Source organism: Catharus ustulatus, chromosome 1, assembly GCF_009819885.2.
Source record: "Catharus ustulatus isolate bCatUst1 chromosome 1, bCatUst1.pri.v2, whole genome shotgun sequence".
Lineage (NCBI taxonomy): Eukaryota > Metazoa > Chordata > Aves > Passeriformes > Turdidae > Catharus > Catharus ustulatus.
In genome coordinates, this window is record NC_046221.1 from 88,951,070 (window position 1) to 88,973,361 (window position 22,292).

General features: G+C 38.4%; 1 protein-coding gene across 1 annotated transcript; it reads left to right on the forward strand.

Annotated features, from left to right (window-relative positions):
* The first annotated feature begins 2,642 nt into the window (after positions 1-2,642).
* Positions 2,643-22,153, forward strand: SPATA48 (spermatogenesis associated 48). Its single transcript, XM_033058718.1, is given in 12 exon segments — positions 2,643-2,698; positions 3,351-3,406; positions 3,409-3,501; positions 3,504-3,680; positions 3,683-3,719; positions 7,817-7,833; positions 9,598-9,689; positions 9,692-9,734; positions 10,107-10,168; positions 11,265-11,356; positions 11,886-11,990; positions 21,904-22,153. Coding segments are annotated over 12 exon segments (942 nt in total). The 3' UTR covers positions 22,016-22,153.
* The last annotated feature ends 139 nt before the right edge of the window (positions 22,154-22,292 follow it).

Sequence of the window (22,292 nt, forward strand, 5' to 3'; positions counted from 1 at the left end):
ATATGAAGTATCCATTGTTTTAGTCTGATTTTAAAGTTGAGTAAAGAATCCTGAGTTAATTCAACAGCTTTGCTACTAATTTATGACACAGAAACAGGCCAAAAGAGTCAGTTAAATTCAAGTGTAAAATGCTAACATCCTGTTCAACTCATTTAAAATCTACTTAGGCAGCAGTACAGATACCACTTAAACACAGAAAAATGGAGCTCTTGCATTTCTAAGGGGTTCTGCCTATTGGAGAAGAGTCTCTGCTCAGGACGAGAAATAGGAGGTGGATTGTTCCCACACAGGAAAACAAACCTTCCTGCTCCACCCTGAGGAGGAAGTTACAACAGCCTCAGGTAAAGAAAGAGCAGTCTCTTCCCACCTCTTGTCCAAAGGAGGAACCAGGATATATTAGACCAAACTAACATTATTCCTATTCCCATTGAGTTGAAAGGAAATGCCATTCACGCCCTTAAAGTTTCACATCAAGTATTTCCTACTATTTCATAAAATGTCTTTTTTCTGAAACTTTTAGCCTTAAAATCAGCATTAGAGTTGCAAAGTCAAGTATCTTCACAATAATTTATCAGAAAATTAAATTTCATTTGAATCTTGCAGGAAAAAGTTTAGAATAAGCCTTAAATAATTTAACATCGATTTATTAATTAAGTGCTGTATTATTTTTCAAGTGTATCTTTGTATTTTCTTTCTGACAACTACACCACTCATGTGTTTTCTAAGTTCAAAATAAACTTTTTTATCATGCAGTATGCCAAAGTTTAAAATGCAGTGCCTTTCAGTAATATGGAAACTTCCCTCAGTTGGCTTAGAAAACTCAAATGTAATTAAGACACTTCAAGAACCATGCTCCACATTGTTGTCAAAAACTTTAATTAATCAGTCAGGGTAAAATATAGTGCCAAAACTGTCAACATTAGTAAGTGGAAAAAAACCAAGAAAACATTTAAAAAAAAAATAAAATCTCATGTTCTTTAGATCAGTCTGATAATCATGTTGTACTAATAACTCCAGTACAATAAAATGGAGACATCTTTTATGAAGCAGACGATGTCTATTATGCCTACTCAAACCAAAGAGAGAAGAAATACTCTGATGTTTTAGTGACTATGTACTAAAATACTGCATTATAGGTTTCACTTTTTTGTTAAAGACTAGAACTTTGAATTTCATCTTTGATCACAACTTGACCATAGAATAAGAAGATCCAGCATGTATCTGTACACTAACTAAATAACCTAGTTCAATACTACCAGAAAGCTTAAACTATTTTCAATGTTCAAATTTCAAAACCTCACAAGGAAGTGGATACTGTTATCCCCACCCTGGCCTGCAACTTCTTTGGCACATGGGAAGGTGAAACAACCCTCTCTCCAGCACTCTGCTCATTTCTGGGGAGGAGGGGAGGGAAATCAAATTAGATAATCCTTTAGCTTTCCTGCATTCATCTGCAAAATCATACATGGAAAAGAGGTTCAATCTCACTGGGTGAGTGTAGATGGGTAAAGCGCTAGTAGGTGTGAAACAAAACCCACAGGGGAACACTCCTCGGTTATGGAGCAGGATGAGGATGAGGATGAGGATGAGGATGAGGATGAGGATGAGGATGAGGATGAGGATGAGGATGAGGATGAGGATGAGGATGAGGATGGGGATGGGGATGAGGATGAGGATAAGGATGAGGAGGATGGGCCAGGAGATGGCCCCGCTCCTTGCCCGGCACCTCAGTGCACATGGTCCTCCCCTGGAGCTGCCCTGGGGCTTTCCCAGCCACAGAGCCCAGCTCTGCGCCTGCACCTCTGGCGAAAGCAGGCAAGGGAGGGGACGGGAGCAGAGGCTTTCACATCCTCAAACCCCGGGGAAACATCTGCTGCTGCTGGTGCTGCCGCTGGTGCCATCTGAAATCCTCCAGCCGCTGGGTTTAGTGAACTAATCCCAAGCCATCCCCGCTCCAGGATGCTCCTCTGAACCGGCCCCATGCTCACTGCAGTTCTTCCTCAAAAAAATGCAGACCAAGGAAGTTCTGGCTGCAGAGTCAAAGATAAACCAGACACTGTTGTGGGCGTCCATAGCACTGCTGCTCCATCTTCACTGCAGGCTACAAAAAGACAATTTAAGTGTCTGCAATCCGAGGGCATTTGCATGCTCCTGTGGCATTTGAGTATTTAGAATTTGTGCTGCAGTAGAGGAGGGATTTTCTGAAAGAGGGAAGGGAAGAGGGGTGAGACACAAGGAATTCACTGGGAAGCAAATAAAGTCTGACAGAAAAATATCATTTTATTGGAAGATTTGGTGTATAGTTACTTTTCTAGAGAATGAAAGCAGTTGTTTATGTCAAAGAATCAAGAATGATTCATAGGAATCCTGAAGAAAAGTAAAAGGCAAATGTGGCAGAGAGAACTAGCATGGACACAAAACCAATCCATCCATGTGCTTCTTTAGGCATGGATCACTTCAGAGTGTTGACAGTAGAAATAATTCAGCTTTCCTTGGCAAATTCACTTACCAGGATAAACAGGATAGAATCCCTGTCAATAAAATCCAAGACAGTTTAAATTGCATTTCATTCTACAAGATGAATGCAATAAAACAAGAGTCATCCTGGTGATGTCTTCCATCCTGGGCCTTACCTGGGTCCCATGTCTTTACCTCTCCTGTCATCTCTTTCTAAAGCTTTCCAGGAGGAGGTAAGAAGGTAGGGAGGAAAAAGCCAATTTGCACTACTGAGTGTCACTTCTGGTGTGAAACTGATTATGTCTGAGATGGAAATTATTGAAAGTCAGTAAATACACACACCAGTTTGGCATTTTAAAGGCTTGTTACTGGCAGAATTAAAATTTTGGAAGTTTCAAGTAAATGTAGAGTTATGATTGAAAGTGGACACAAGATGTATCAGACAGAGTTCTGTGTTTTCAGAGTGTTGGCGTAGCCTTACGGTGCCCATACTGCACATAAAATATTCTCAGCTGTCACTACAATTTGTTATGTGTGTCGCCTTGAAGGATTACATTACAGTGGTAGGCATGAACTAAGTTTCACACCAGGAGAGATTTCATTAAGAGGTGCTTTCCATCATTACCAAGCAACAGAAAAAATCTGAGCGTGTCATGGCCCTGTTCTTTGTGTATCATACTTCATAAATCTTTTTTCAGGAGAGAATTCAGTATTTAAACACTGCCATGCTCTTCTATGAACTGTTTTTTCTGGAGAATGACTTCTACTTTTTACTGTGGTTTATTGGCTGGAACTTCAGAATCTTGGAAAACCAGGAATAAGTTGCATCTTTAAAATTCAGTGACTCACAAGGACAGTAGAAGAGCATGACTGTTTTCTGATGGACCTGAAAGGCAGGCAAGTGCCTTTGAAAAGTCTTCCACTGCCTTGTCAGAGGAACCAGTTTACAAGGTGATCACCATTGGCATCCAAGTCTGTTGCCCAAGGTGTGTATGCCTGTTATGAGGGGTCTTGAGAGCAATCATGGTTTTACCAGTTTTGAAGAGAAAACAGTAATTATTTCCTTAAATTCTACCTATTCACCCCTCCAGTAGGGGCAAATTACCCTTTATTTCCAGACCAGGATGTTATGCCTTTAATAGATCCCTGCTCAGGTTTTGTGAGTCCAGCAGCAGGTGCTGAGTAGCAGCCCAGTGTTGGAAGAGTTATTGAATCCCTGGCAGATAGAGAGATAGGAAACCTCACCAGCATCCCCACCACAGGTGAGAGCCCAGCCTGACCACAGGAGACCTCCTGGAGCAAACCACCCAGGACAGAAGGTAGAAGTCCAAAGTATGAGTCAGAGGTAAAGTAAACCATTTTTTTTTTAATCACCGAAGACTGAAGAAACTGGTGGTGCTTAACAAATAAATAGAATGAGTTTCTGAACTCCATTCCCCGGGGTTCTAAAGGAATAATCTTATAAAATACATTTTTTCTGGGTATTTGAACTGAGTATAACAACTGCAGTAGAATGTATGATTCATTGTTCCTGCTGTAGCAAAGAGGTACCAGTCAGCAAATTCTAATGAGAATTCTAATGCTAGAAAACCCAAAACCACTTTGAAGGTAATCAACGGGTTTTTTAAAACCTATTTATGTAAAATGTGAAGCTATTTACCATTGTTCTAATGAACACCTACTTCAATGAAAATCAAGAATCCCAAATCACTCCAAAGTCAGGAAATCCCCTGGATATGTCTCCGTATTTTAGTGTTACCTGACAAGCTGCCATGCAGCACATTTAAAGACCTGTTCCTGTGTCTGGTTGATCAGAGAATAGAAGTTCTTGAGGACTGCCATCACATATTGGTCAAAGTACCACATCATCCTCTTATTTTATGTCAGTGTTTTACACATAAATTTGAGTCTGATGATTTTGTTGTGATTGTAACACCAAAATGGAAATTCACTCCTTATAACATAAAGTAAAATTGGCTTGATGGTTTCAGAATTTTCTGGTAAAAACTGTGGAAAGCAGAAATACCTGCCCAGGGCTTATAAGGATAGACATATTTAACAATAAGCAATATGTTTGAAGTTAATTTCAGTGACTTTCATAGAGAAATGCTCATTACAGCTAGAACAAAATTTTATGGTATCTCACGCTACATGCTCATAGACAAGGGGAGGCATTTCTTAGAACATGATACAGAAATGTAAATAAACTCCTACTTTCATTTTGGTATGAAGTAGTGCAGTCACTGCACAGTTAGCAATAGTTTATACATGTTATTGTCACCAAAAATTCTCTTAAGTGCCATAAATTCTGGCAGGGGTTTTGGTTCCTGGTTTCTGTCTTCAAACTTTGCATTTTAAATCACTTCTTGCTAACTGCAGCCATATAAAAGAACAGTAAGGAGCCCAAGAAACCACAAGGGATAAAAAATAAACTGCATAATTTTCCTTTTTTTTTTCCCCTTGCCCATACCATGTAATTTTCACTCTTATTTCTCATTTACAGTTGTCCTCATTTACATATGAAAATTAGATCTCAGACATCAGTCAGAAATGTTCAGCTGCTTTTTCCTGCAAGCCTCTGGAAAAGTGAAGGGGAAAGAAGATTTGAGATAAGCAATTTTATCTGCCCATTAATTTTTCCAATGCAAAGAAAAGTAGGCAGAGAGACACATACTCTGGCACGTACAGACACACCTGAAATGAACACAGACAAAATCTGAAACTGAATGCCATCAAGGCAGTAATCTGGGTTACAGTCAAGCAAGTGCTCTGAAATGGACAGTAGTTCAGGAAGCAGATAGAAACTGTCTGGTAGCTTTGTGATGTTATTTTGTTCGGGGAAGTTCATTGTTAGACTAAAATGCTGATCCTGCTGAAGTTGTCCTAAAAACTCAAACTGAACTCAGGGACAAACCTCGAAACAGATACAGAGCAGAATAAATTTCTTAAGGAAGTGGTGTACGTATTCTTCCCAACCTCGTATTCATTTGCAAGTTTTCCTGTGATGCTTAGTTATTAACTACAAACGCGTATTGATATATAAAGTAGACAAGTTTTTAGATACTATTTTAAATTAGACTGCATAAACAAATTCTAGATTTTAGCTGTATGATTCAAAGCCCATCTATCAGCCCCCAGGCATGTGATGTAAGTTACTAACCCCTCTAGATACCAGTCCCAAGACATTCCACAGCTAAGTCATTTGGGGAAGTTGTGCTGAAAGAGAGATCAGTCAGGCATTTTGCAAGCAAATTTTAGTCACTTTCTCCACTGTGTCTGGGATGAATGTAAAAAAAAGAGACAGAAGCAGCCTTTGAGACAAATGAGCTGTGGTATATAAAACATCTGCAGCAGACAGAAGCTTTTCTATTGTGAGAAGCACTATGGCTTTGGCAGTCCACGACTTTGAACTTCTCTTGCAGTTTTTTCATCAGCTGGGTAAAGCAAACTCTGTGAAGCTCGGCATCAGCAAAGCAAATGTGAGAAGCTGATGAAGAAGGTCATTCTAAGACTGAAGAATCAGAGAAAGGACAACAGCTAAGGAGATATTGTCCATGTATTCTCAGTCCATATAGGGGAAGTGCTCTGTGCTAGAAGACCAGGCCTTGAGAATTTGCCTGTAGAGTCCCCTTCTCTCACTCATATGACAATAGAATTTTCTACCCTTTTCTCTGTGGTATTAAGTTTTCTTTGCAGTGGTTAGGAAGAGGATGACCTCAGAATTTGACCATAAAGGTGTATTTTTACTGGGGACCAGGTGGTGAAGTTCTCCTGCCCAGTTTGTAAATATTATTCTTTTTGGAGGCTTTAACACAGAGGTTATGGGAATTGCAGAATGAATGAGGTTATCTGACAGGTCTGATAAAGAGCAGAGATGATTTCTTGCCCCTTCTGGAAGCTAACATATCTGAAAACACAATTTTCTCCAAAGCTGGGAAATGGGATATAGGAAATACTATAGAGTTAACTTATAGACTTGGTAGCAACAATTTTTTGAATAAATAAGTAGTTTACTCATGCTGCTAATAGATTTTTTTATTTCTCCAAAAGCCCATGTAGTACAGCATTTCATCCAAGACTGTGGATAGCTAGTACAGTCATCATCCTTCTCCCAAATATTTTCCTATTTTGTGATGATTTCTTGATCAAGGATTCATGACCAGGAGATTGTGTGTTTTAGTTAATCATCATGGATTCACAGATTTGTCTTCATTAATATATACATTTGCTTTTTGAGCACATCACATTCCAACTGCCTACTTAGAGCTAATTTGTGAATATGTTAGCCAAAAATGTCCTAGGCCCAGAAGGGTTATCGGAAGATGTCTCTACCAGTGATCTCTATCCCTTCCTTTTATCTATGATCTTCTAGCCAATTATTTATCCATGCGAAGATCTCATTTTTCTTCTACTGTTTCTTTAAGAGTCTCAGCTGAAGAATTTCATGCAGAAATTACTGAAATAGTCATGGTCATATCATATTAATTTCCCTGTGGCCTTTGTATAGGAAGAGTTCCTTTCCCAGTGGTTCCTCAGCTGAAGCAATAAGCATTTTCTCCAGAGTAATCATCCAGGAGTAATGCAGTATTAAACAGCACATTGAATGAGAGGTATCTCAAAGTAGAATTGCAACCTCCTCTACATTTCAAATATTGATAGAAAATTACCTTAGGCAGTACTTAGGTAGTTAGTAAGTTAAAACTTTTGACTGCCTTTAGAAATAGAAAGAAGAAAGTTTAATCAGAGGCAACAAAGTGTATAATGAAGCGAAAAGAAATGTGCAATTGAAAAACAACAAATGAACTATTTATGGACACTCAAACCTTGACAAATTATATTTCTGGACAATCACCAGCCAAATTAAGGAAATGATGGAGTCTGCATTCTGGTTGTACAAGATGCTGGTAAGCAGTGCCGTTGAAGGGGACCTGAGGGTCCTGGTCCATGGCAAGTTGACCCTGAGCCAGCAGTGCCCTGGCAGCCAGGAGAGCCAGCCCTGTCCTGGGGGACATCAGGCACAGCATCACAGCTGGGCAAGGGAGGGGATTGTCCTGCTCTGCTCTGAGCTGGGGAAGCCTTACCTCCAGTGCCGGGGGCAGGTGCAATATAAAAAAGACATTCAGCTGTTAGAGAGTGTCCAAAGGAGGGCAGGAAAGATGGAGAAGGGCCTTGAGGAGAAGCTGAATGAGAAGCAGCTGAGGTCACTTGGTCTGTTCAACCTGGAGGAACCTGAGGTGAGACCTCATTGCAGTTACACCTTCCTGTGAGGGGAAGAGGGGGGCAGGCACTGATCTCTGCTCTGTGGTGACAGTGACAGGACCTGAGGGAATGGGCTGGAGTTGCATCAGGGGAGGTTTAGGCTGGATATTAAAAAAGGTTCTTCACCCAGAGAGTGTTTGGGCATTGGAATAGGCTCCCCAGGGAAGTGGTCACAGCACCAGCCTAGCAGACTTCAAGAAGCATTTGGACAATGCTTTCAGGCACACAGAGTGATTCTTGGGTATGGTACTTTATAGGGCTATGAATTGGATTCAGTGAGGGTCCCTTCAAACTCAGATTATTCTGTGATTCTGTAAAAAATGGCCTCCAGCATACTCAAAAATATCTATGCTATTAAATACCGAAAAAACAATGAAATGTGTAATAGCATACTGCCTAATAAGCTAATACATCATCACGAAATAATGTTAAATACTTGAAATAATTTCTCAAAGGCTGAGTACCATTGACTAAAACAACTGTGATATCACTAATGCTGCCGCATCCCATGCTTCCCTGCTCTCTGGCAATTCTGTAACAAGGCAAGCCTGGGATGGGTAACATGAACAGGATAAAAGATACAAAGAGGCTCTTTCTCCCGGGGGTTTCCTTGGTTTGTTTCTTCATGGCTTCCAGGGGGGAAAGAGGAAGTTTCCCAAAGTCTGGGGTCTTTTCTAGGGTTAGGAAAGGGGAGGGGAAACTTGTATTCCTGCCAATAGGATAACAGAGGGGTCATAAATTTACAGGGGTCACAGGAATTAAGGGACATATCATTCTTAACACATCTTGGGTACAGGGTTACAACACACTAAGGGTTAGATTATCATGCCTGCAGTTACATATTTCACTTTGCATTTGTTTTTCACTTGCCCGATGGCAGAATGATTCTTTGTTAATTCAACAGCTTAGGGTTTTTTCTGTTGCTTATTTTGCCGTTCATGTCCTCTCCAATATAAACTGGTGGGATTTATGCTTAGTTACGCGTAGTTTTCAGGGAGTCATTTGTAGCCATTTCTTTCAAATGACTGAGACAAGAAGTAAGGGTAATAGGTTATGTTGATCTTCCATATATAAAGAAAAATAGAATAATTAAACAAAGACTCAAGCTAAAGAATTTGGAAGAGTTATTTGAAAATCTTTTATTTGGAATTAACTGTTGGGCCCACTAAAGCCAGTACTCCTGATTTTAAAATATAAGGGGTCAAAAACAGTGCCCAGTGTCTACAAGTCAAATACTAGCAGTGAACTACCATTTCTTTCTAAAACAGTCTTTACTTTTGCTTTGCTTCAATTTTTCATCTTCTTTTTGCTACTAAGCATCTTTAGGTAGCAGAACATTTAAGACTACAAAAAATTTTTCTAGCAATCAGAATTTCTGCTGTTTAATGGCATTTAGCATAGGATTAATCTCATGAATTTTAGTTATCTAGAAGCTTGTATCCAGTCTGTGCCTTTCATCTCCTCTTCTCCTGTAGACAGTGAAGAGAAACTGGTTTCCCAAAGGGCATGCTGTACATCTGTCTTCAGTGCATGTCAGGGGCCTAGTGTCCAGTCCCTACTTATGTCTCCTCTCACTTAACTGATTATACAAATTCAGACAAAATAAATCCCTTCTCCACTATAAGCTTATTGGAGGAGAAGCTACCTCTTTCACTTAAAGAGTGAAACCATTTTAAAAGGATAATCCTGTGAAACTGTGCAGTAACCAGCAGGTAGCATGTAACAACAGGCTTTTAATTTCCCATTAAAAAAGAAGTCTATACTTTTGCTAATTTCTACATCAACATCACATAGTCTTTATTATATATCTACCAATGTCATTCATTAATAATAGTATGGGAACTTTTTCTCTAATTTTTTTTAAAAATTGTTGATCTGGAGCTTACAAAGGAGGTCCTTGGGATAATATGTTTTCTTCCAAAATGCAACTTCCAAAATCAACAGAGGAGATGTTGGCTAATCCTGTTTCCCAAAGTGTTTCAAAAAAAGGAGATACAATCCCAAACCTAAGATAAGCCAATTCAGTGATCAATTTCTTCCTAACTGTAGATTTGCTAATGAAAGGAAGCCTAAATTTTGTGTAGGTCATACACATAAACCCACAAAAATGTTTTCATGCATTTTCAAAAAACAATCTCGAGTGTGCATTAAAGGTCACTATCACATGCCAGAAACTGCCTCATATTATTTCATGTTTCATGTTTCTTCCCTGGCCCTCCTTGTAAATTGAGACAGAAGAAATGCATGCAGAATGTCAAAACAGAGTACAAGTATATTGGTGAAAAATTGTTTGATAGGAATGATGCTCTCCCTTAATTGTTGACTGAAAAAACTATTAAGTCAGATTAATTAGCTAATGTTGCATACAAGAAGCATGCAATAATGATTTTAGGTTGTTGGAGGCTTCTGGAACAGATTTCAAACAAATCTTTTACCTCTCCACAGATATCAGGTGATTTTTAAATTTCAGGTTTTGTGAATATTGGAATTGTCTGAACAGCCCTTTTACGAAGTCTGTGGACAGTTAAATATCTCAGAAGATTAAGTTCAGCAGCATTCTGTAACTAGAGAATTTAATATATTCAGTTACTACCTATATCAAAAATATATTCTGCATGCTTCTCCCGTGAGAGAGTTAAATATAAAAAGCAGAACAGAAGAAACCTGCAAAGAGAATGATTGTCATGATTTCATACATCTGATGTTTGCATTAAAACATGACATTTATGAAAACACCATGGTAATCATACCCACGCACAAACTCAAGGAGTTTTTTTTTTGCTATCTGTCCAAAACAATCACTTCTGTATTGGTGTCTTTTACTTTCTCTGTATTTCACCTATTGAAATCTATCTCAGAGTGAAGCATTTAAATGAGTCCAGTAAAAGGTCATACAAGTCTTAAAAGGGGTTAAATAATAGCTAAGTTGAGACAAAGAAAAAAAAGTTGGTTGAAGTATCATGGAAAAATAAGAACATGTCTCCTTTCTTGACTATGAACCAGAAAGTTTGCACAGGGAGAGACAGGTACCTCAGCAGGGTGAAAGAAAAGCATGATAGACAGATAGATAGATAGATAGATAGATAGATAGATAGATAGATAGATAGATAGATAGATAGATAGATAGATAGATAGATAGATAGATAGATAGATAATGCTGTCATGGCTTCTTGAATGACGCTCTTTCAAATGAATATAGCTGTGGACAGTGAAAATTGCTTGCAGGGACAGACTAAGAGAAATTCAGATCGGATGTTAAATTTTCCTGTGTTCTCAAGAACTCAATGAAATAAGTGTTGTTAGAAAGGAGGTAGTTAATTTTTAATGAAAACTTACTTATATTTTCCTAGGTAATTTACTGAAGTCCTAGTATCAGAAGAGGCTAAAAGATAAGATTCTGCCTGCTGAGCTGATTCATTTAGCATATATGCCAAACTAATCATTTGCCATGGTCTTTTACCAAATTCAAATGAGCACTGCATTATTCCAAGTGCAAAACTTTGACTTGTCACCACCTGTCCTGTGGGACCTCATAAATATTCTATCAGAATGTTCTGTCTGCTGAAAAAAAAAAGTGGTTGATCAATTTTGTCTTTAAAAGTGTAAGCCAACACTCTCAAACCTGTCATATTCCTTTGTATATGTAAGTACAGTGTCCCTGGGTTGTTTTAACTTTTTCATTTTTGATTAAGCCCAAGCAGTCCCTCTCATTTTCTGAAGCACAAATTGTAGCTGGACTATGTTATTTAATCTTAAGGCATTTTCTGGTGCCAAAAGAGAGTGTATACTAAGTCTCCTTTGCTTGTGGGTACCTCCAACTTTTTACCTGTAAACCAGAAATCAGAATGTCTTATATCTACTTCGTACAATTATCCAACTCTGATCATAAGAATAACCAAAAGGATGAGACATGATACATTTCTATCTTGCTTCCATTTCTCCCAAGCATCTCTGCACATATGAATTAGACCTTCATTTGTTATGTGCTGCAAGTTCAGCAGATTATTGTTTTCATCTTGGGATATGCCAAGCACATAGGGCCATTCATCTCTGTTTTATTCTTGTGGACCATTTTAATAAATAACTAGAATTTTTGAGCATGCAGTGTATGGTTCAGCTGCCTCCAGCAGATGTCTTATGAATAATGTACATATCTTTGATTTACTTTCTATCTGCTGCGTTGGTGCTGTAAATTTTGAAGACAGTGCTGGTGTAGACTTAATCCCACTTAACCATGTGCAAACTTCAAAGCTTTACTACACAAGCACTGCACACTATGTTTCACTTCTTAGCATGATTTTGATACTGCCTCTTGAGCCCTTGTTATTTGGGAAAAGGGAAAAAACTGTTGAAAATCTGATCTTGGGTGAAAAGAATGGAAACATATATTTTCAAACTATACCATACTTTCGTACTTCAAATATTTCCTGTTCTTTAGTATTAATGATCTTTTGCATGTTTGATGAGTAGTATGATTTAAATATTGCCATGTCAAAAGTGTATGATTGTTAACTTTAGTCACTAGATGGCCTTTGAATGTTCAAAAGCTCCCTGAATGCTATTGGAAAACTGTAGTTTTAGCTAGATCATTAACTTTGAAGGTTTTCACTTTAAACCATTCCTAAAAGTTTCCTTAGCAGCTTGAGCTAATATTAAGTGCTTATTTGCAAATTTTTGAGAAAGGAAAATGGTAAAAGTAACAGCTTAATGATAAGAATTAAAATAATAAAACAAAAGAGGAACTAGACTGTTCTTTTTCCTTGAACAGAATTTCTCTTTGCATCAGCCTTTCCTGTGTGTCCTTGGAATAGTCTTCCTCAGTCCACATTTGTGAGGAAAGTACAGAAAGGATACTTCACTGGGTAAAGCAGAGTATCAGAAACTGTAGAAATATTGTCCTCTCTGTTGTGAAGAAAAACTTGATGTTGGGTGTTACTCATGTCAGAGTGCGTGCTAAACACTCCTGGTTGTTGGGAGCTACCTTGTGAGTAGCTGGAATGTCTGAGCTACAACTTAGATCTGTTCATTTATGTTCCTTACATCTGTTTCAGGGTGAATGCATATCCTTCAGCAGTGCATCACATGCTGTTACCTGTGTGGGGAACAGCACATCATTCTTCCCACAGCAGCAGGTTCGCAGGAAAAGTGAGGTGCTAATCATTTTAAGGTCATCACATTTGACCCATATTACTGCAAACATGCCTATTAATCCCAAGCTTTTATGACATAATGCATCATTCTGCTTATTTTATCTCACCTTCTGCACAAGTCATCTGGTTTCTCAGAGCCTGCATCTAACTCTTCTGCTTGAATTATAACAGAAATAGTATAAAATGATTATTGAGAAATGAATGTACTTTCAAAATACAGCGCATGCAGAATAAACATAGTGCTGAACAGACATGCCTGAGTTGCAGTGGAATTCTAGAGTTGTTAACCCTTAGTTCTGCTAGGTTGTACTGCTCTTATGGTAGAGCTTTGAAGAAGAGAAGCAGATGTGTGCACTCTGCTGCAGGCAGACATCTTATCTGGGACTATTTGCATCACATGGTATCATGGAGGATTTGTAAGTTTGAGCTTGTAACTGCTTCTGTATTGCCTTCTCTGGAATGCTGCATCTCATTTTTCTGGTTTTCTGGTTTATACTGAGACTATGGATTTCATTGATTTCTGACCACGGGGAGACCAAGATCTCTAGGATTTAAGAGATTCTGACATCTCAAAAGTCAAAAAAACTCAGTTATGAAAAACTCAATGCCACCTGGAAAATTTTATTAAGTTTTTCACACCTATTATCTGTCCATGACTGTCAGACATCAAGATTGCTATGATTTTGAGCAGATGAAAGTTAGAAGGCACAAAACTTTGCCTATAATTTGTTTTTCTCACTTCATGTGTTTGCCAGTAATTTTGGAAAGATGCGCAAAGGCCATTAAGCTCGACCAAAATCCTTGAAAAGTCAGATACATACTTTGGCTTGAGAAACTTAAACAGGATTTGTAAATATAAAGTGTAAAGCTCTCTTAGTAAATAGCCACTTTCACTCTCACAGAGTAGCAGCAGCACTTCCTGCTTGCAGCACTTGGGCAACAGCATCAGTGCCTGGGCATAACTCCAGAGTGAGACACTGTTCTTCCCCAAACCATGCAAGAAAGTGGTTGCCATTCAAATTATTAGCAAGGCTGAAAGTAACTGAGAGTCATCTGTCATGTAGCTGCAGAGACAAACAGGAAGAGTGGTGAACCTGGGCATGTTTTTTTATGTTAGCCTTGCACCCACCCTCTCTTCCTTTTGGCAGAACAGGAAACCATCTTCTGTTTTTCTTCTTTTTTTCTTAAGGAATTAGAAAAAAGATGAAAGTCCTGACCTGTGCTGTAGCTGAGCCTAAAAGCCGCTGATACTAGATCAGTGGTGTGAAGAGCTGCTGTGCATATATCCAGCACTCTAGATAATATTCTTATGTCCTTACCATGCAACTTGGAAGTTTTACAAATGTAAATCCAGGTGCAATGTGATAAGGTCATTCACCAAATTCCCACTGGGAATCTCTAGCACAGTTAGGAATGGAACTTCACATATCCTGAACCCAGGCATGTGCTATTTTTTAAACTGAACTCTTATCTTTAGGCTTTTAAAATAGTGCTGTGCTCAAACTTTGTTTTGTATATTATTTATTGGGACAAAGTGATGATAATAGTTCTTAAAAATTAGGCTGAAATAACAATGAAAATTTAGGAATCATAATCATGTGTTATCCATCTTTTCTCAGTGGTTCAGATGTGGAATAACAGTGGGAGCTTTCAGTACATGTGAAAAACCATATCATAAATCTTGTGATTCATCTAAAAGTGCTAATTTATGAATACGAACTTATTAATAACTGTGTGTGTAATCTGGCAGTCTAGAATAATCAGTGAAAATTGCCCAAAGAGTGCTCAAAGAGAGATATGGATGTGCTATTTGGGTCAGACTATACATCTTTGCACTTGACCAAAAATCCTGTATCATAATTCAGTTCTTCTCATTCTCCTCCAGATTTCGCTAAAACCTGCCTTTGGGGAAAGTCATGGATGGCATAGTCTCTGGAGGTCTGTTCCAGTCCTGGAATGCAGCATCGTTCTTAATATCCATGGTTTGTATGTGCACTCCTGAATTTGCTTTAAAATTAACTTGTTGCTCTTTTTCATTCCAGATATGTTGCAATGTATGCCTAAAAGCTGGAATCTTCTACCATTTCTTTGCTGAGGGTAACATAGAAATAAGTTTTTTTTTAAAAAAATGACAATCAAAAAATTACGAATCTTGTGGAAGAGCAATCTGAAAATCTCTCTCTGATGCAGTTGTCTTTCAACAAAAAACCCATAAATGTTTTTATACAACTTAAAATGTTGTTGTGCAGCTCAGTGCTTCATTGGGTGGACCACATTGTCAGAACATACATGGTGTAGGCTTGACACTTATCTTTTTATCCCAGTAATGAATGAGGCCCCAAGTTGAATGCATTGAGCTTTTTTGTATTTTCAATGTGTTACTTGTGTGATTATTTTATGTGCACTGGCTAACAGTTGCCCGGTGGCTCAAGTGGCTTTTGTGGTATTTTGAAATGTACCAATTTTTTGTGCATACTTTCTTTCTCTCCATTTTTCCCCTTACCTTCTCTACTTGTCTGCCAATTGTAAACTCTCTCATATTTGCAATCTTATTTTTTCAAACCCATAAAGTGTAAATTCCATTGGAATCAGTGAGTTAAAGGTATCTGCTTAACAAGATTTCCTGAACAGGGATGGGATTGAGAATCTAATAAAAATATGTTCACATATTTTGCAGAACTGAGACCTCTGGGATTTCTTTCACAAGACTTTAAATTCTGAATTGATTATGTCTGTTTTTCTTGGTTATTTTTGCTTTTTTCTTAGTGGTTTGATTGTTAATGATTTCATTATAATATTCATTTATTTGTGAAAGATGAATACAGCATGTAGCTTAATATGTCATATAACTGCCTATATATTAGGAAGGCAAGCAACTGAGTGCTAAATGAGCCTGTTTTGTGCAGCTAGCCAGGCTTTCAAAAATAGCTCAGCAACCACACAAGAAAACCAGAATTCTGAAAGAGCTCACATTCTGAGTGCACGTTGATCGCTGAGCTCCTGCGAAAATCTGGCCACAAACACCACAATCTGATCTCCTGTGTTTAACTGCTGCTCCAACCCACATATGTACCAAGGAAGAGGAGGACAGTCCAAATACTGGAAAAACATTGTGTTTTCAGAGGACATTTTCCAGCAGAGCTACAGCTTCCAGGAAGGCTCAGACTGATAAATTCTCTCAGCATTTTTTGAGAGGTGCCATGCTATTAAAAAGTGAAAATAAGTAATGAATTTTTTCTTGTTATTAACAATACTTTGAAATATTGTCTTTCTTATTTAGAAGTGCATTTCAAACTCAGCAATTTTGAAATCTGTAGAGAAACTGCTTTTATTGGATAATATGGGGTTTTAACATTCATCCACTCTTCCTTTTTTCTTAAAAATCTTTATAGGTATATTTTATTTTGTATAATTCCACTTCACCCCTAGCACCAGCTTTTTCCCTCTGTTGACTTCTTCCCCAATCAGCTACTGAAAGAAGGTTATGCTCTATGTGGTATTTTAGATTCTGCAGGTGTTTTAAGGGTCAATGGAAAAAAAGCCTCCCACGCTGGTTATGGGGATTTCCTCTGTAGCATTCAGGGGCTGGGCTCTGATCTGACAGGCACAAATAACTCTTCTCCCTGGTATTGTTGGAGCTCCCTTACACCTTTAGTGAGCTGCAGAACTTAATTCAGTAATAGTGCAGCATATTCAGTGCATTCCTGCATATGCAGCAAGAGTTCATATGAATCCAGGTTTATTTCCTATATCTGACTTGTGCTTTTCTCTTTCACGTGTCTTTAGTGTTACAACACAACAGCTTTCTGATTCACGGCAGCAGCTATTGGAATCTGCCTCTTGACATTTGACAAAAGCAGTTAGGACGGTGATTGTGTTTTCTTGTTCCACAGTAAAAGCCTCTGCCTCCTCAATTAAGTAAAATAATGTGGCAGTCATCAGCTTTTCAAAACTTTCTACTCATTCCTCAGCACTCCTAATCCACAGTAGAGGGCAGTGCTTACACAATGCATGTGCATGCTCACCAAGTGTTAGTTACGTAGTAGCACTTTAGAAACATCAACTAACGCCAGAACACTGGTAAAGCAGGTTACAATATTGATCTCTGACATGTGCAGAGGGACAAGGCTGAAGTGACCTGTTCAAAGCCAGAGGTGGTGTGTGTGTGTGTGAAGAAGACAGCAGGATCTGATCAAAAGCACTTGACTGAAACGGGAAATGCACAGCTGCTAGGAAGACAAAGTCCTAAGTGTTTCAAGTACTGCAGTTCTTGCACAAAGATGTTCTCTGAAACTACCCTTTATTCATGGTTTCTCAAGCACATTGAGCAAATTGCTACTATCACATCAGTGTATCTGTAGTGGCTTCGCATATTTCTTCAGTGCAGTCATTTTCCAACTGACTGTGTGCAAGCACCCCCTGGAAATTCAAGTTATCAGAAACCTCACAGACCGCAATTGCCTGGGAACAGGACCCTCTGCTGTCTTGCACCTTGCACAGTCATTTCTAAGGGCTGCTGTAGAGCTTTCTCACAAATTATTCTTTCTTCAGAAAATGACAGCTTGTCTCCCATATATGCCTGTTTAGTGGTTCTCCAGTTTGACTCATGCAGGAGGTTGTGGAGGGAAGTGTGTGTTGAAATATCCTACTTTGGCATTTTCCAAATGAGATTTTATCTCTGGTTTGAAATGCTTTATTGTGTGTGAAAAATATTACCCCATACTACAAAGGGGGACTGAAAAATTTGAAAGCAGAATAAAATTGTTTAAAATTGTAGAAACAAAATTTTTCAGTTCAACATGATTCAAAATATTGGGGGAGTTACCATTTTGATGGTTTTATCTTTTCAGAAACCCCAAACTCATTTTTAAGTACCCATTCCCTATTCTGCTTTGATGGCTGAGAGAGATGTGTGTGAAATGAAATCCAGAATGCTGTCAGTCTTATTCTCCACTCTACATTAAAGCACTTTGTTTTCTCTTCCAAAGTAATCTTAGGTATATTCTTTCACAACATGAGGGATTGTATGAATTTCCTGACACTGGATCATACCTGAGACATTTTCATCACAGGTTGTTCTGTTTGGAAAATACAGGATTACAGAGGCAAAAAGGATGTAGAAGGGCACAAAAGTGTTACATTTCAGTCTTCCTGGAAGAGAAATTGTGGTGTAAACCACTTGTGAGCCTTATATACGGTGAGTGTGATCTGAGAAACCTATTTTATAATAGCTATAAGCAAAAGAGTTATAATGACTTCATATTGTGGCTAAGTTCTATTGCATGTATACAGGAGTGTTTATAAGAAAGAGTAAGATGTTAGGAACTCTTTGCTTATAAGTGTTACAGTAAGAATCTACCAGGTATCTCACTAGATAGAATTTTTGCACAAAGAAATTAAATACCTCCATTGCTCAAGCTGAAGTGCTAGATCCAAGGTTTTCAAGAATTATAGCTGATTTGGGGGAAATCTAGATTTCACCCCCACATAAACAAGTGATGTGGAATTTACATAGCAAAACTGGGCATCCCATACCATGGTGGCACTCTAGACCATCACTTCCAGCTGCTGCTTCTGAGCTATATGTATGCCCTGTGAGTCCTGTGTTATAGGGAATTATCTCAGATAGCTTAAGGCATCTCAAATAGCTCTAAATATCAGTATGGAGAGCCTACTAAATTAAGTCCACACTGATCTTCCTGATCATTGCCAGGAAATACAAATCTACAAAGACATCCCAAGATGGTGAAGCTCCACCTCAAATCCACTGTCCAATTCTGGGCCCCTCACTACAAGAGGACACTGAGGTGCTGGAATTGTCCAGAGAAAGGCAACAAAGCTGGTGAAGGGTCTGGAGCACCAAGTCTTATGAGGAGCAGCTGAGGAAGCTGGGGTTGTTTAACCTGGAGAAAAGAAGGGTGAGGGGGGAACCTTATCCCTCTCTACATCTACCCAAAAGCCAGATGGGGAGTCAGGGTCTTCTCCCAGGTAAAAGCAGTAAGACAAGAAAAAATGGCTGCCCAGGGAAGTGGTGGAGTCACCATCCCTGCAGATATTTGAAAGACATGTAGATGTGGCACTTAGGGACATGGTTTAGTGGTGGACTTGGCAGTCCTAGGTTAACAGTGAACTTGATGATCTTAGAGGTCCTTTCCAACCTTAGTGATTCTAGGATTCTATGGACATAAAAAGCAGAGGCACACCAACACAGAGACACTCCGAATCACTACAATTCACTTGAAAAATCTTTGTGCCTGTGTTGGGACTTAGAGATGCTAGGATGATAACAAGGAAGTATATGACCAAGAAAGATGTCATGGTTACAGAGAGCAAGCTTGATGACGGCAGCATAACCACAGAGGAGTTTTGTGTGTTGCCCAGTGGTAGGCTGGCACTCAGTTGTTTTCTTCAGCAGCAGCAACATGGGTTAGCAGCTCATCAGAGAAAGCACACAGGACTAGACAGCATGATCCAAAATAACAAAAAACACAAAAACACAAAAGGGTACTTTTTTAACCTCAGTTTCTTCTGCTTTATCACCTACATAACCGCAGCACAGTTTTGCATCTTCTTTGCAGGTTCCCAGGAGAGCAACTGCTTTACTGTAGTGTAAATCTTGCTTACTTTCCTGGTACCTTTAGCATCTCCCTGTTCAGCTCTCTTCTTTTACAGATCCACATTCATCCCACATATTATGAATGTACCAACTTCTGTCAATTGTTTCTAACAGACAGTCTAGAACAAGCCTTCATCTTGGGTCATTTCTCAGACTGGCTTTTGGGTCACTTTTGTCCATTTATGATGCCTTTGTCTTTTCTTCTACTCTTACAGGTTTCAAAGATGAGCAGATTTATACAACTGTGAGGCATGAGGAGAACATTCCTCACAGTTGTATAGTTATCATGTGATTTAACTTCAAATAGGCTTATAAAATGCTGTGAGCAAATATAGGACTTCTTGTTATCATCTACTTCTCTTTATGATGCTCATACACTTCCAAGGAAATCACTGTAATTTCATGACATGTGACAGATGTATCTTGGTAGGTAGCCCATCAACAGCATAATAAAACTGGGTTTACAGTTTGTCTGATTCTTTCAGAGTGGTATCATGTATATTTTCAGTTTTGGATGAATTAATGTGCTTACAGATACAACCACCCAAAATTCATTGTGTCCCTTGGTGGGATCCTGATATACAGAGAGAATTTTCTACAGTCTCCTAATGTCCACATAGCCTGACAGTTGTCTACTTTGACATGAAAAAGCAAATTTGAATGCAACCCATTTTGGCCAATTCTGAAAATGCATTCTGCTACTGTAAAAGGTTTTCAAGCCACTTGTTGCCCCTGCACAGCTGCTGTCAAGACAAAGAATAAATTTGTTCCTTGCCCAGCCAAGTACTTAGTGATTCCCTATAGGCAACAACTCCCCAAGTGTTACAAAACCTCTGTACTAATTCTACAAAGCCATCTTCTCTGGAGAGTCATAGACTGGAGCATGGCCCAGCGAGTGGAGAATTAGGTGGTCCTTCTGCTACCTATGTGTGCAAGGACTACAACACCCACCACCAATGCTCCCATGCCAAATACAGCTGACTCAGAGTCCTGTGTTATAACTCTGGTAGGTAGACACAGCATTTTGTCATTACCTCTGCTGTTCTGGTGAGGAATTTCAGAGTCAAGTTTTCCACTACAAAAGTCAGAGATACACAAAGTCTGATAAACTGTATCTCTCATATGTGTCCATCCATTTTTGCATCCTCTGCTGAACTTTGTCGTGAAAAAAGAGCTCATCAGCTGCATGATACTAGTAACTCTATGCACTTTATAATTAAAGAAACTGTTTATTTTTACAAAGAGTACAGGAGAAACAAAGAATACCTCAGAAATTATTTTAAAGAAGGAAGTGCTATTAGTTATATGGCGTGAAGACCTCCAAATGACTGAGGCAAGGTGTATAATCTCAAATATTTAGTTGATTCAGCAGATGAAACAGCCTGTTTTGAGCCTTTTCCTCCATGTGTATGGGCAGTATGGATGTATATGCATTATTCATGTGTGTCCTATGTGTAATTGTATAATTCAACAGTGTCCTACTTTGAGATGTCAATACAGAACAATATTGATGATATTCTCTGATAAACTTTGAGTTGAAAAAAAAGGTACTATATTGGGGGGTACATTGTTTTATTTCTAATACTCATGGATTATTTATCTGAATTTATATTAGTACCTATTTTTTCTTGAATTTTGTCCATGTCTGCTTCTTCTTGCAACAACTGTCATCAAAATTTTCTTTGTGCTACTTCAGACAAGAAGTTTTTTACTCTGTGTCTTTAAAGAACTCTGCTTTTGATTTTCACATCAAAACAGCATCAGAATTAACAAAAGGCTTTCATTTTCCAAGATGTGGTGTGTACTGTCTCAGTTCAGTGGTGTGCTCACACTAGAATTTGTGTCTAAGCAGTGTTGTTAATACTACATCTTAATAAATTCTAAGGGAAATTTAGAGAACTTTGGATTAATTTTGGAAATCATTTATGTTTTAGCCCATGAGAAATCACACCTGTTGGCTTAAATTCTGTTATGTAAATTTCATATTTGAAGCTGGAAACTAAATATGAGCTAAACCTGTATCATATTTTTAAAGAATATTTACTTGCTTTTTGTGTTCTATGTAAACTCTGTAACTTCATTTATTCTTTGTGATTAAGTGTTGCTTCTAATCATGAATATCATACAGATATTAAACCTAAACAGATTGAAGAAAAAGAAAATTCTCTAAAGAACTCACCTTTACAATGTCTAACCAGAGATTTTGGCTCAGATCATCATAAAGTTTTTTCCCTGACCTTAAAGAAACTATGGCAGTTTATACATTATACCACTTTTCATTTCATTAGTAAGAGATTTTACCCCACCCATCTTTGATAAACCGTATCCATTCTAGAACTTATCTATAAGTCATATTTCAAGCCTATATTCATTTAATTTACCCTTTCTCCACCCCATCCCCCTTTTAACTGTTTCCTTTAGCACTCCAAATATTCCTGGATACACTGGCAAGGTTCATTGGTCAGCAACTCACCCGGCAAATTCTAATCTTCCATCAACAGCCCCATCAGTAATTGCAGGAATGCATGGGTAGGTATGAGGTATATTTCTCAGCTTGTTCAGAAAAATTACAGGGAAAATTGTAATTCCATTTATTTAGTTAAAGAACAATTAAATGTTACACATGACATTCTATTGGCTTAAAAAACACAGAAAAGTTGGGGTTGGATCCCACCACATTATTGTCATGCTAATCTGAAGTCCTTTTGAGGTTTTGGAATTTTTCTGGAACACTGTACATTATGTGTTGGGAAGGCGATTTTTTTTTTTTAATAACAAACGTCTTTGTTTTTTTCAAAGAGGTCCATGAA